The 13,868-nt window shown below is 35.3% G+C and overlaps 1 protein-coding gene across 1 annotated transcript; it reads right to left on the bottom strand.

The window, feature by feature from the left end:
* Positions 1-823: 823 nt before the first annotated feature.
* Positions 824-9,657, bottom strand: LOC120346377 (tyrosine--tRNA ligase, cytoplasmic-like). The gene is made up of 14 exons (XM_039416095.2): positions 9,473-9,657; positions 8,646-8,792; positions 8,368-8,447; positions 7,798-7,939; positions 7,640-7,723; positions 7,211-7,291; positions 6,974-7,066; positions 6,598-6,733; positions 6,420-6,505; positions 5,363-5,498; positions 4,626-4,735; positions 2,241-2,440; positions 1,728-1,869; positions 824-1,123 (listed from the first exon to the last, which is right to left on the bottom strand). The coding sequence occupies exons 1-14, from the start codon at positions 9,530-9,532 to the stop codon at positions 1,013-1,015; spliced, it is 1,608 nt and encodes a 535-aa protein (XP_039272029.2). The 5' UTR covers positions 9,533-9,657; the 3' UTR covers positions 824-1,012.
* Between the last annotated feature and the right edge of the window lie 4,211 nt (positions 9,658-13,868).

Here is a 13,868-nt window from a genome sequence, read left to right on the forward strand (position 1 = left end):
ATACTGTATATAATTTTTAAATCAAATATCAGTAGACACGCTCGAAGGAGTCCATCTACATTATGCTATCAATATAATGCATACTATTTTTAAATCGAATATCAGCAAACAAACAATACGTTGACTGAACAATAGTTTTCTGTCACTGCACTTTACCTATCCACAACATGATTAAAACTACCTGCTTATTACCTCCGCGAAAACCAACCACAAATCAAACTACCTTTGAAATTCCGCTTACAATAACCTGTCGGGCTAATAAAACATACGTTATGCAATCACAAGATCGTGATATCACGTACTATTCCGAGCGCTAACAGCAGAGATGCAGATTCGATATGAGCGATTAAAAATAGCAATAATAACAAGACTGAAGCGCTGGTCACGTTCGCAAAAACAGAAAATACCTTCGGGTCATCGGTCCGTGAAAACTACCAAGAACGTCTAACTTTTTTTGCGCAAACAATGTAAAAATGCAGACAATAAAAACGACCTTTCGTATACAATCACAACACATTCAAGCTGGTACGGGGAAAACTTGAATGTGCTTTTGGCCATGACATCCTTTTCGTCACGCAATTTAAAGGAAATTAATTTTTAGTCGGTTATTAAAAGATTTGAACTCAATATTAAATCTTGATAACGTCGTCGCCAAAGCGTGGCCTAAGATAATGCACAGCACAGTCCCCTAATTACACATAGGAGAAATGCCTAAACCACTGGAAACTGAACGTTGAATGTAACAGCAGCCCTTCTAAACCATCATTGTTGTCAAGTAAATCTTTAGTCAGACAGTAGGACACGAACCTCAAACCACAAACAATTTGTATAATCAGGTTTAATTTTTATTGTATCTATATTTAGAACGTTACTACTTTGGTTAAACCAAATCAAGCGTGGTCCACATGTAAATCACGACAACGTCAGTCTGAAGTTAAATTTCACCATGCCTCCTATTTCCGCTCAATAATATAATATATTTCATTTCCATTTAAATATATATTATTCAAGATCAAGAAATATTTGCGTCTCGTAATGTTGCTGAACTAACTCTGCCTTTTAACGACATCAAAGCGAAGTCTTTCCACAGAGCTTGACCATCGGACGAAACTTTTAAATCAGCCTGAAACAAAAATTGAAAATAGTTTGCAACTGATATAGTTATAGTTTTGTTACATTGCGATTCGCGACTTTCTAAAATTGAGATGGCTAGTGCCATGTTTAACCAATAAGGTTTGACCAAGAAGTTCGGTATCTGATTGACATAAACTGATGATCTCTTATTAGCGAGGGGGACCATGAATTAGCTTAGAACAGTAGTTCAACTTTTTTGGCGGTGCAGAACCCCAATTAAATTAGAATAGAGACTTGCCACTGGAGTGTATTGCCACAGAATTCCGAATACTATCAAGTCTGTAATACTTGCCAAATGTAAATGAGTAAACTACAGCAAATGGCAGCTCATTACAAGCCAAGTCAAGTTTATTTTTCCCAACCAGTGAAAAAATATCACACGAGCACAAATTACGAGAAAATGATAAATTACATAGTTTTACTGGGAAAGGGAAGTCGCGGGGAACCAAAGCTGGTTATCGAGCAGTAATATCTAATTCAAAAAGGTCGGAATTTTAGAATTTTTAAGCTGACTTGAAGATGCTTGCTTATTCATTCTATATGATATTTTCAAAGTTGAGCAGAACTACTTAATAAAAATATGATAAAATTACCTGAACTTTTTCCCATATTTTTCGTTTTGGATTCAGTCGTTCATCTGGTTTTACATCATTGAGTCCATCAACATAAATTCGATCACCAACCTGACTACCATTTGGTGGATCTAATGGCTCAACAGAACGTACCTCATCTGTTCTGAAGTAATAAAACACCAAACAAATGAATGCACGCAAAAAATCACGATTTATATTGAAAGAATAATTTTGACTTGCGGCACCCTCTGCCCCGGATTACATGCTCAAAATTTATTCGGCTCGGCGGTGTACCGCATTCGAATCTCGTGTGGGGGAGTATATATGTGCAAGAGGATACCCGATGTGGACTGGTAATCGGAAGCGAGTTCGTGGTTCACCATATGATGAAGCCAACTTTTCGGCTTTCCTCTGCCCAGTGATAAATATGTAAATCCCATGCTATTCATATTTTAATAAGCGACCCTTATTTAGCATACTGATATAACATCAATAAAGTAAAACTGCAGTACTGTTAAAACCCCTTGCACTCACGTTTTTGATGAACACAGTAACATGGCATTTGACTCGATTCCTCTCATTTTTTGTGGTTTTAGATTGCACAATCCGATTACAAGTCTGTCTTTTAATGATTCTAACGGTACAAGACCAGCTAGGCCAGAGATGACTGTTCTTGGACCAGACTCTTCACCAAAATCTATTTCCTCAAGATATAGAGAAGTAGCATCAGGATGCTGCAAGAAAATTAATTTCAAGTTTGAAAAAACATGGTTAGAATTATCAATTCCCATCCTATATCCCTCAGAGACAACTTTGTATTATAAAGGGTTTGGATTATTGAAATGTATGAAATTAAAGTTTGGAAAATTGCCCAGATGCACACATTCTCAATTCCTTTAATTAAGTCTGGTATACGTTTAGCATAAAATTTACATGAACATGGCCACAGTGTCGCAAGTCATCATAAATATTCGTTATAAAAACATTTCATGCTTGTAAGCAGAAATAAAACGTTTTGGCCTTAGGCACCACATTGTTGTGTTATGTAAAATAAATTAAAAAAAAAATAATTGTAAGACATGAGTTTAGCTGAGGAAATGTCAAAGAAAGTGTATAATTTGGGACACTTGATAATCCTTTAATCTTTAAAATATATAATAAATTCAATATCACAAACTACATGATCCACGCCTTGAATAACTGCTGCTCTCGAAGTGTGTGTACCAATATGGAGTAAACTAATTTTGTTCGCCTACTTTTCATCAAGTTGTGTAAAGGGACTGAAACATATTGGCAGGAGGTATATTCACTTGCCTAACACAGACAGTCCCCGAACTTGTAACAGAACTAAAATATGAAAAATCAGAATGAAAACAGAAAAACCCAACCTGGAACACACACTACGGGAGTACCGAATAATTAGGCAATCGATGAAAATAATATTAAAAAACGGAAATACAAGTTAAATCGCGTAAATCGCTCTAGATCAGGGGTGTGCAAACTGCGGCCCGCCAAGAAAAATTGTGCGGTCAGCGGAGAAGAGCCAATTTTGAAGGATGTGCCCGAAAACCGAAAACAAAAAATGTGTGTAGTGACTTTTGTTTATTTTAGGTTAATTTAATGAAGTGCTTGAAGCACAGATGTCCATTTCAAATTCATTATTCGAATAACGCAAACTTCGATTATTTTTGTTTTTCGTGTTTGTAAGAATACCGAATATGGCGCACATATCTACCGCCGCCGTCAACATTTGGATTTAAAACATTTTACAATTATTTCATTTTCATTGTAATCGAAGGCAGTAAATTACAGTCGGCATGAAATGATTTCAATAATTCAATTAGCGCTGACTTAAAGTGCTTATTCAACGTCGAGGATGTTTTTGATTGGAAATATTTTACAATTAATTATCGTATATTACATTTCGATAGTGACCGAACAAATTTTTCCATTTCTTGCAATTTCGATTTTATAAAATAGCTCTTACAGATTATTTGGTATCTATCACGCGTCGTTGATGATAATATCGGTCAGCTTAAGTTGATTGTATCAGTTTTTAATCAAAAATAAAATCACATGTCGACATGAAATATTTAAATCAGCGCTGACTAGCAAAATGAACGAAGATTTCCGGTCTTAATTCTCTCTGGGAATCAGGTTACTCATTTGATAATGACGATCGCGTAATTACATTTGCGTTTTTTTGAATCTACGAATGGTGTCGTAAGCAATATAAAAATTGAACTACGTGGTACCTGCCCTGCCACACGCCAATCAACTATCTGACAGTGTCATCCAAATGGCCCGTTCGTTTCCCGCGGTGAGTACAATAAGTCTCACACAGTTTCAGTCGGGAGGACAATGAGACGCGCGCAAAAAAAATGGAACTGCAAAATAAATAAAAAAATCTTAATTTTGAATTTCACGTGCGTGTGCTCATTACGTTCTATCTTAGATTTCAACGTTTAACGCCTCCTCTCACCACCTCCGACCGCCGTCCTCCCACTCTCCACGGTCTTTGCTTGGCCCAGTCATATTATTTCCAGGTTTTTTGGGGGCTTAGAACGAATTGTTGCATTTTCAGGTAAAGAGCGTTCGTACTTACGAAATTTTCTACTTACGAAGGGGCTTGGAACAAATTAATTTCGTTCCAAAACGAAAACCCTTGCAAACAGAAAATTATTTGAGGTACACATGGTAAGAAGAAAGAACAGAGCAATACCGAATAAAAACTACAAGTGTTTCATATCCAAAGATTTTCGTATGTAGAGCTTCTAGTTGCAGCCCGCGGCTTCACCCAGTTACTTATATTTGGACCGCCTGTGAAAAAAGTTGCACACCCCTGCCCTAGATAACAAGCTCATACATTTTGACAACCGTTTCAGAAATTTAATCCATGCAATGCTTTTGACAACTCACCATTTTAGCCGATATTATTTTTCCGACCCTCATATCAAGTCGACCAGCTATTTTAGTTTCATCAATTTGGTTTGCCTGATCTCCACTCCCCCCTCCACCTTTTTTTGCTTCTGTTTGTTTATGGAATTAGATGAAAAAAAGTTAATTGCATATAATAGTAATAGAGTATAATAATCTAAAATGGATTTCAATAAATTATGAAAAAAAAAAAAAGGAACGGATTCAAATGCATTTGTAAACAGCATAAAGTGGTTGGATGTCCGTTAAATCATGGATGTGCAACCTGCGGTCGCAAGCCAAATACCGCCCACAAGAAAAAATTTTGCGGAGAAAAGCCAACTTCAAATGGGAGTGCCCACGAAATGAGTTTTAAAATCAGTTTAATCTAGTATGTGCAAAAAATTCCAATCCCTTTGCGCTGCAAGTGCCTGTTCGCCAAAGCGAAAAACACATGTCTTAAGATCAATAACCAAAATTTTTGTGACAGCAGCAACCACTAGAAAGCCCATGTTGAATGAAGGTGCGCATGGTTTTAACCAGTTATTTGTATTTGGCCCTCTTGTATTAAAAGTTAGGGGTCCCTGCTTTAAATAAATACGATTATTTTTTGTACATTTTTTCAGCAAGAAAAAATGCATGCATTATTGTACTAATGTCATGAAAACATAATTACATTCTTACGGTAATACGGCAAAATTCAAATCTTCGATAATTTTATCAAAAATATAAATTCCTACTTGCTTTGACTGGTTTAGGATAAGCTTTAGCTGTTAGTTCCTTCAATTCAGGAGATTGAAATTTAGTTCTGATCGGATCAAGTAATTTATCTAATGCTGATTGTAACGAATTCTTCAAATCGCCTGGATGAACTTTCTAAAAAAAAAAAAAAATGAAATATATATATATCAATAAGAATCAGTGCAATAAGTACAATGGTATATAGTTAAAAATTCTAATGAGACATTTAAATTCAGATTTTCCACAAAAAAAAAAATTATTCATGTCAAATCATATATATATATAATATTGAGAAATTGATATTACATACTCTACAGTCTACAAATAATATTTTAATATTAAAATATCCCTGGGAGAGTGGGAGGATAAGTACAATAAACTTCACTTCATGTTCTCCTAGAAAAGTGCTAAACATTGTTCCACAAGTTTAAGCACTCTAACCCGAAAATAAGGAACAACATTCCAAAATTTTCTGATCCTTATTAATTATTTTTGGTATCAATATATAAATGGGATCCTACATAGATTTTTGGTATTCCCGTAGTGTGTGTACCAGGTTAACGTTAGGCCATAATTTTATTCCGATTTTCCTTATTTTAGTTCTATTACGAGTTCGAGGACTGTCTGTGTTAGCCAAGTGAATATACCCCCTGCCCATAGGCTTCCATCCCTCTACACAACTTGATGAAAAGTGGCCAGACAAAATCAGTTACCAGTCCATATTGGTACACACACCTGGAGCGCCGGTTCTTTTACGTAATTATTCAGTGTAAATAAATTCTATCACTGTGCTGCCCATGACAGAAAATATGTCACTTTTTTCAGTATTTAAATTCACAAGTGAACTACATCGCTGGATTCCTATGAGAAGGTATCATTGATTGAAACCCCCCTGAGTGGCTCGATAAGCCTAGCTTGGGAACTATGTTCCCTATCTTAATTTTATCAAAATGGAAAAATTTACCAATGAACACCATACATGAAAGGAACTATTTCCCTTCCCATGTATAAATAACACATGGATTTTTTATTTTTTAGATTCTAGTTACACCATACCTCTTCTGCAAAATCCTTTTCTAAATCATGAAAATTTTTATACACTATATTTCCTCCAAATTCTTCTTTCCGCAAAATCTCAAATTCTATAAAATTAATAATTGATAACATCAGAACTTTCGGTCATACATGGACTCTGCCAATGATCAACTATCACTAATAAATGAAACTACATTACCTCCATAGACCGAATATATAACATGTTTCACAAATGCGAGAAGTCCATTGTTCTCAATATTGCCAGGTTCACAAAAAGCTTTTTTCAGTTTTCGTTTTACAGCAGCACTGTCATCTAATAGATCTATTTTAGAGTCCTGGAAAACAGGTCAAAAACATAAGCTCATAGAAAGTCAATTATGAGTAAATTACCAACTTGAGTTAAATCCAATTAATCTTTACTCTGTGTTCACATTTTTCGGTAATGTTTTGTAACAATAAGCCCGAAACTAGGTTTAAAACATAATCCGATTTTATCTGACCAGACTGTGGCATATGAAGAAAATGCACAGTGCCCCTCCTATGTAATAGAAAATTAAATAAAACAAAAATCTCACCTCTTCGGATGAACTCATTTTTGATCCCGTTAGTCCAGGTACCATTGGATTCATCAAATGTATCCTTTTTCTGTATCCAAGTGCAGGCATATACTGATAATAAAAATTGAACTAAGTAAGACCTCGAAACCTAATCAATTGACAATGAAAGATGTTGAAAAGGCATAGGATACCTAGTTGTGAAACTACCTTTATGACAACGCATTAGGTTTAGGGAAAAGCATTTGGAAAAATCACCTTTTCTGCAAAAGTAAAAATTTTTCGTTGATCCACTCCACCAAATTGTGCATCGACGTCAAGGTATTCTTCATCCAAAGCCTGATTGAAACAAACCATTCACCTTTGTTTATTATTCTAAGATTAAACGTTAAATAACTGGGTGAAACCGCGGCCGCACTTTTATTGAACATATGCTTCCTAGTAATTGCGGCCACAAAAATTTAGGGCATTTTAAGTTGTAACGTCATAGGCATAAATAATAATTGGGGTATAATTTACTTCGCAATGCAAAAGGATTAAAATTATTCACACATACTAGATTAAACTAAATTGAAAACTTGCTTTGCGGGCCGTACACAATTCAAAATTCGCACTTCTTCGCGGGCTGCGGTTGCACACCCCTGCACTACAGAAAACAAAGAAAAATGATAAATTCAGTTATCATGCCTGCAATCCAGGATATAGAAGTCCACTCAGTAATGGATGATCCACTTGCTTAACAACTTCTGCTCCTGCCTTTTTTGCATCGTGCTAAAAAACGTATTTAGAAGATCAGTCGGATACAAAAACTTGATAGTTAGTTTTCAGGGGTATACCGTACTTACCTCAGTCACTACTGATGTTAACCTGTAGACATCCAGAGTATATTTCTTATCTAATTGATAATCTGTCCCTTTAACAAAGTTTAACTTATTCAATGGAACATTGATGGATTCCAACATCGCTTTAATTACAGCTTCATAGTATCTTAAAATAGAAGTGACATAAACTTTTATACCTGATCAACGATAATACATGTTCGTTTTACATGACTTTCTAACAAAATTTCCGAATGAATAGTCAAAGCAGTTTGACTAATATAATTCCTATTCAAGACATTGGCGCATCATGCTAGCGTGAGGAATACGCTTGCCTTTGCGCCTGTGCTTACTCTGCGCAAGTTCGCAAGTTTGAATTCAGTAGAGGATTATTATGCTGGAACTCCATCCAACATCAAGTACATGCATCTGAAAAAAATTATTGGCCAACTAATCCCATACCAGACATTGCAACTGGATAAGAGGCCGTGGTTTGTCATATGATTGAGCAATATCATCTACTTTCCTCTCCCCAGGATAAATATAAAAATCCATTCTTATCCCGTCCTGGTTAGAAATTGTAGTTAATAATCTCACTTTGTTCGTAATTCTAAAAGTTCCCATGGTGCTTTCATATTATCCAAGTACGCATGAAGATCAGCCAGTAATATCGTAACCTAAAAATAAGTAGAAACATTTGAAAACAATGAATTAAATTATCTCAGATTTTTAATTTACTCTGGCAAAACAATTTGCAAACATTGGATTTTCAAATAATTTTATGATATTTACCATAAAATTAATTCAAATACAACACACATTATGTGGATATGGATATGGATAGATAATGCTGCTTTTAGATTAAAAATTCTCACATGACAGCCAGCTTTCAAAAAGTCTGCTATTTTTGACATGGGAACAAAATAAGCAATATGAGGTTTTCCTGTTGTTGCTGTTCCCCAGTAGACTTTAACATCTCGCTCCTTTAGTATCTCTGTCAACTTGTCATCTCCCAACACCTCCTATCAAAAAATATTAGCACGTAGATTACTAGGAGCGAATGACAACTATGTTTATGTGGAGATGAATGGTATTAGATTCAGAAATTCATGTTAGACATACAAAGGATGACAGGAAAAGTTAGCACAAATTTGTAACATTTCTCAGTTAAACTCTTTCATCGCCAATAACAAATATAAAAAGATGGGAGTATTCAAACAATTCGTGTCAGGGCAGCAAGGAGAAGTAAAAGAAAAGAAGTAAAAGAGAAAAAAAGCAAGGAGAAGAATCAGGATTAAATTGATGGATTCGGCATAAACCAGGGCCACCCCAAAATTTAAAACTGTAAAAGGATAATGCCGAGTCTCACACAGCGCAAGGCAGCAAGGAGGTTTCTATTAATAAAAAATGAACCAAGAGAATGGGGCATTATACATTCATACCACAGTGCACAATGTGATATAATAATACAATTAGTCTTAGATAAGATAAGATTTACATATTTATCCCGGGGGAGAGGAAAGCCGATAAGACAGCTTATCCATATGGCGAACCACGGCCTCTCGTTCGGTTACCATTCCAAGTCGGGTATGGGATTAGTTATATTGTTTGTTTTCGGAAGCATGGACTTGGTGGTGGAGGAAGCCGTAACCGACCAGCGGTTACGTGAACCACCAATGGCCTAGTCAAATTATGTCCATACCTGAAGATGTCGAACAATTAATTCCTTTTTCTCATGCAAAGGCAAACTAGTCTGAGCCATTTTGAGCCGAAATACCGTGGTACAGAAACTCCTCGATATACGCAGATTGCACCTTTATTATGAATGAATTGATGAAATTGTCACGTTGAGTCTCAACTCAGCCGTGACGAGTGACACAGCATGATGCAACCAATGACATTAAACAACATGATAGGCAACTCTGACGTCACTCCATAAGACTACAGGCAAAACATTGTATTTCATGATACGCTCCAATGCACATATTTCTCGTCGCCTTTCGCGTCCGTTTTCCGCTCGCTTTTGCTACTCGGCGTCTTTTTTACGTGTAGTACCTGCCTTTTTGCGCCTGTAACAAAACAAAATAATCTCTATATCTAAAAAGTTTTGCTTACTTGGAAAGCTGGAATAACAGGCAAGCTGTAAAGAGCAATTCTGGACATCATAGACGTTTTTTTTTATCAGAGAAGATTACAAACGCGATAGCGGAAAGATTTGTGTGGAACATTTTGCAGATAATGACAAAGTTCAAAGTTAGTAATTTTTATGTTTGCGCTTAATCATTGGAATTTCATTTAAAGAGGGTGTCATACAAAACTGTGCTGCGATACAATTCCATAACACAAAGTTTGCACCTATCGAACTTGCTTTTGTAGGTGAATTTATTAGACATATTACATATTCAGTTAATCGTAGGTAACATTGCTGGTACATAATGCATCGTAGATAGGTTTGTTTAAATTTAGGAATTTAGCTCATAGCTCACTAATTAATATTATCTTCTATGCAGGAGGTTGCAGGGCTGAATTCAACTTGCAGCCTTACCGATCACCTGACGATGCTCATTTAGTTTGGCTCGAGCAAGTCTTCTTGAAATGCTTGTGTGGATGGAAACTACCCATATTTTTTGCCTTCCTCCGATTTTAGACAAATTTATTCTGAGGGATTTCGCATATAATTCTCACTGATTGTTGGCTGTTTATAATTCCTATTGATTGTGAATTCTGATTATAACAATGAGTTGAAAATTTTTTTACCTAATTTACTGGCACCTTTTTCTTGTCAATACTCCAAGCTGAGGTAATAAACATGACAATACATTTATGTCATCTGGAAGCAAAATATGCACACTAATTAATAGTTTGGCACATTGAGATAATACATCATGACAGAAAATACAAGTTAAAGATATGTATGACCATCACATGGTAATTAAAATTAAAAAAAATTAATAGGGGCTGTGGAGTATGGAAAGTTCAAGACAAAGAAAAGAACAAATGTTCATAGCTCATGAACTCTCAATTTTGCCTCCTTTGCTTTGTGAAGGCCAATATGTTTCGAGTGGCTGAATTGGTTTACCTTTATGATAGCAACGATTTTGTATTTAATATAGCGAGATTATTTCAATTTAATTGAAGTGATATAATTTCGCAAAGCAATGCTTGAATCGTCTAGAATAGATCAGTGGTGTCAAACTCATGGGTTTTCGAGAGCCGCATTGCATTTTGAAAATTGTAAAAAGAGCCGCAAACAGTTTTTGATAATGTATACTTAAAAGATATTTTTAAGATAGTTTTAGTTTGTGACATATATTGTGATGCAACTAAACAGTTGGATTAAGTTTTATTATTTTCTTCAATTTCAAATGCAATTACATATTAATATTTGCATTCCACTATTATTGCAACATTTGCAAGTTACAGTTTTTATTATAGAAAATCGTAAAATTCTATGTACAACCATTAAAATCATTTTTGAACAAGCTTTGAATAAGGAAAGAATAATACATACACTAAAAATAACTTAATCTAAATATATGAACCTAAAATTAACAAAAATACTACAGTATAAACTCAATGTTTTAATAATTACATTTGTCCTGGCGTTTGGCATCTTTTTTGTGTCACCAGCATACTAAGGCCAGTCTGAAATGATTTTATAGTACCAACTCTAACTAACGAGGCCACATGATCATGGGTTTATCTGGATCTTTACGAATGTTTAATTAATTCCAGTAATGCAAAAAAGTTACTTTTATCATTTCATGTATAGATCAGTAAAAAAACAACTGACAGATTTTTTCGACAAGACATTTCGCACTACATTGCGTGGCATAGGATTGCTTGAATTATTATTGATATTGATTTTTAGTAACTAAGTCGTTGTATAATTATATTAATATACAAACACATGGAAATTTTCTGTTCGAAGTTGGTCTTCGAATTTGTCATATTGACTGCTGAGCTTATTGTGTTTTTTGATTGTATTGACGGAAATATGACAAATTAAACAATGTGCTTCAGAATTTTGTGAAGAGCAGAAATGTTACAACTCCCATTTTCTTCGAAAATGCCACCTTCTTCATGTACTTTGCGTTTAATTTAATTACTCAAGTGTTTTATTCAAGTATTCTTTTGCTAGCTTGATGTGTATTCTTAATTGGGTCAAAATGTGGACAAAAAAATTAATATTCCAAAACTACTTTCAGTAAATTGTTTTCTGTGTGAATAATCAATTTCACTTTAGAAAGTTTGAAAAATCTATTACATTTAGATAAAAAAAAAAACTTTAAAAATACTATTACAATTATTGTTAAGCGTTCGAGGGCCGGACTGGAAATTCTCTGGGGCCGCGAGTTTGAGATCCCTGGTCTAGATTGAAGTTGTTCGAAAAATATATGATAGTATTTTATCATGAATGATGATTATACCCCTTCCGGAATTTCTTCTATAGTACTACCAAAAGTTGATGAACCAAATATAACACAGGTGCAGTGAGGTACCCGTAATCCTCATTTCCAAAGCTGTTTTAAGTATGTCTGGCGTGTTTTGTGCCTTTTTACAAATAAGACCGCTTATGCAATCTTACGCTTTGGAATTTTTAGTTATTTTCCTCAAGCCCTGCAGGATGTGGGGGCCATACACAACTCTACCGGAGGGTCAAATGTCTTTGCATGCCTCCATAGGTTGTTTTTCTATTGCAATTTTCTATTTTCAATTGCATTATATTTCTTGGAATCACACTGTCACTGATATGTCGCCAGACTTCTGATATCTCCCCGTCTGCTATAGTTGTCCTGTGAATAAATAATAGGAAATTGAGATTAGACGAATAGTTGAAAGTTTTGCTTTATGTCGGCTTAATTTCTTGATTGATATACTTCCTATTTCTGCTATTGCCTCTTGTGCTGCAAGAGTCTCACAATGCTTAGACAGGTTTGTCCACAACTTTCACATCTGAAAAAAGAGAGGAGATTTAATAATTTTCGTTAAGAATAAATAAAGCAGTCTATATGATTCAGAATGGAAAAGCTAATAAATCCAATATCTCATGTTTTATTTAAAAAATATTTTACTGAATTTGGTATATAAACCAACTAATAAAAGGGTTTAGTCAGAAAATTACAAGCATTCGTGGCTCCGAATACTTGAGAAATCAGACTATACAATATAGACCGGTATGAGTGAAATGTTAGGTGAACTTGTTAACACTTTGATTCAATACGCAAATAAAAGTGAATGCGTAATAGTATGTTACAATGAGCAGCAATCAACAATGAGTATATATCCTCACTGATTAAAAAAATCTAACTGGAGGTGCATGAACTATTTGAAACCATAAGGGGTAAGTAAATATGTAATTTCGGCAAATGGGCAACTACGTACCATACTGAATTAATAACTTCGTAGTATTTGACAAAGGCTGGCTTTCCCACATGTACTTAACAGTGCGATGCCCGGGTGTGATATACAACAATAGTATTCACCTTACCTTTTACCGATTTCTTTTTACCCCAACTTTCGAAAATATCATTAAAATCGACAACAACTGTCAAAGCAGACACGAACACCATTCGTGCTACGCCTTGAAAGCAGCACACATCCGCTCGTTTTCGTCTCGTCAAGTATGTGCATTGGAGCGTGCTATCGAATACGATCTTCGGACAAAAATGCCGGAGTTGCGCATCATGTTGTTTAATGTCATTGATGCAACCTTTCCCTCGATGGCATCGTCGATGAAATTGATGAAAAACCCGCAAGACTCGGAAGAGCTCTTCGTCTATCTATCTGCCAATCTATTCGGCAGCGTATACTACAAGACCGAAAAGAAATATTGATAGACTGCGGGACAGCATATTAATTCCACGCCACATTACTAGAGTCTATAATCATAATGCATTGAAAGCGTTACGGAAACATTGCAGTAGTCGGATGCGCGGTAAGGACTAGGCTAAAAGTGTCTCCTTGAGGGATATGCATGTTTGCAAACCTGCCATTTTTGGAGATCCCAGAGATCGTATAACTAACCGGAGGAAATTCTACCCTTGAGGCACGATGACATTATTTTGATCATCAAGAATCATAATGCATTGTCTGCG

This window comes from Styela clava, chromosome 1, assembly GCF_964204865.1.
Source record: "Styela clava chromosome 1, kaStyClav1.hap1.2, whole genome shotgun sequence".
Taxonomy (NCBI): domain Eukaryota; kingdom Metazoa; phylum Chordata; class Ascidiacea; order Stolidobranchia; family Styelidae; genus Styela; species Styela clava.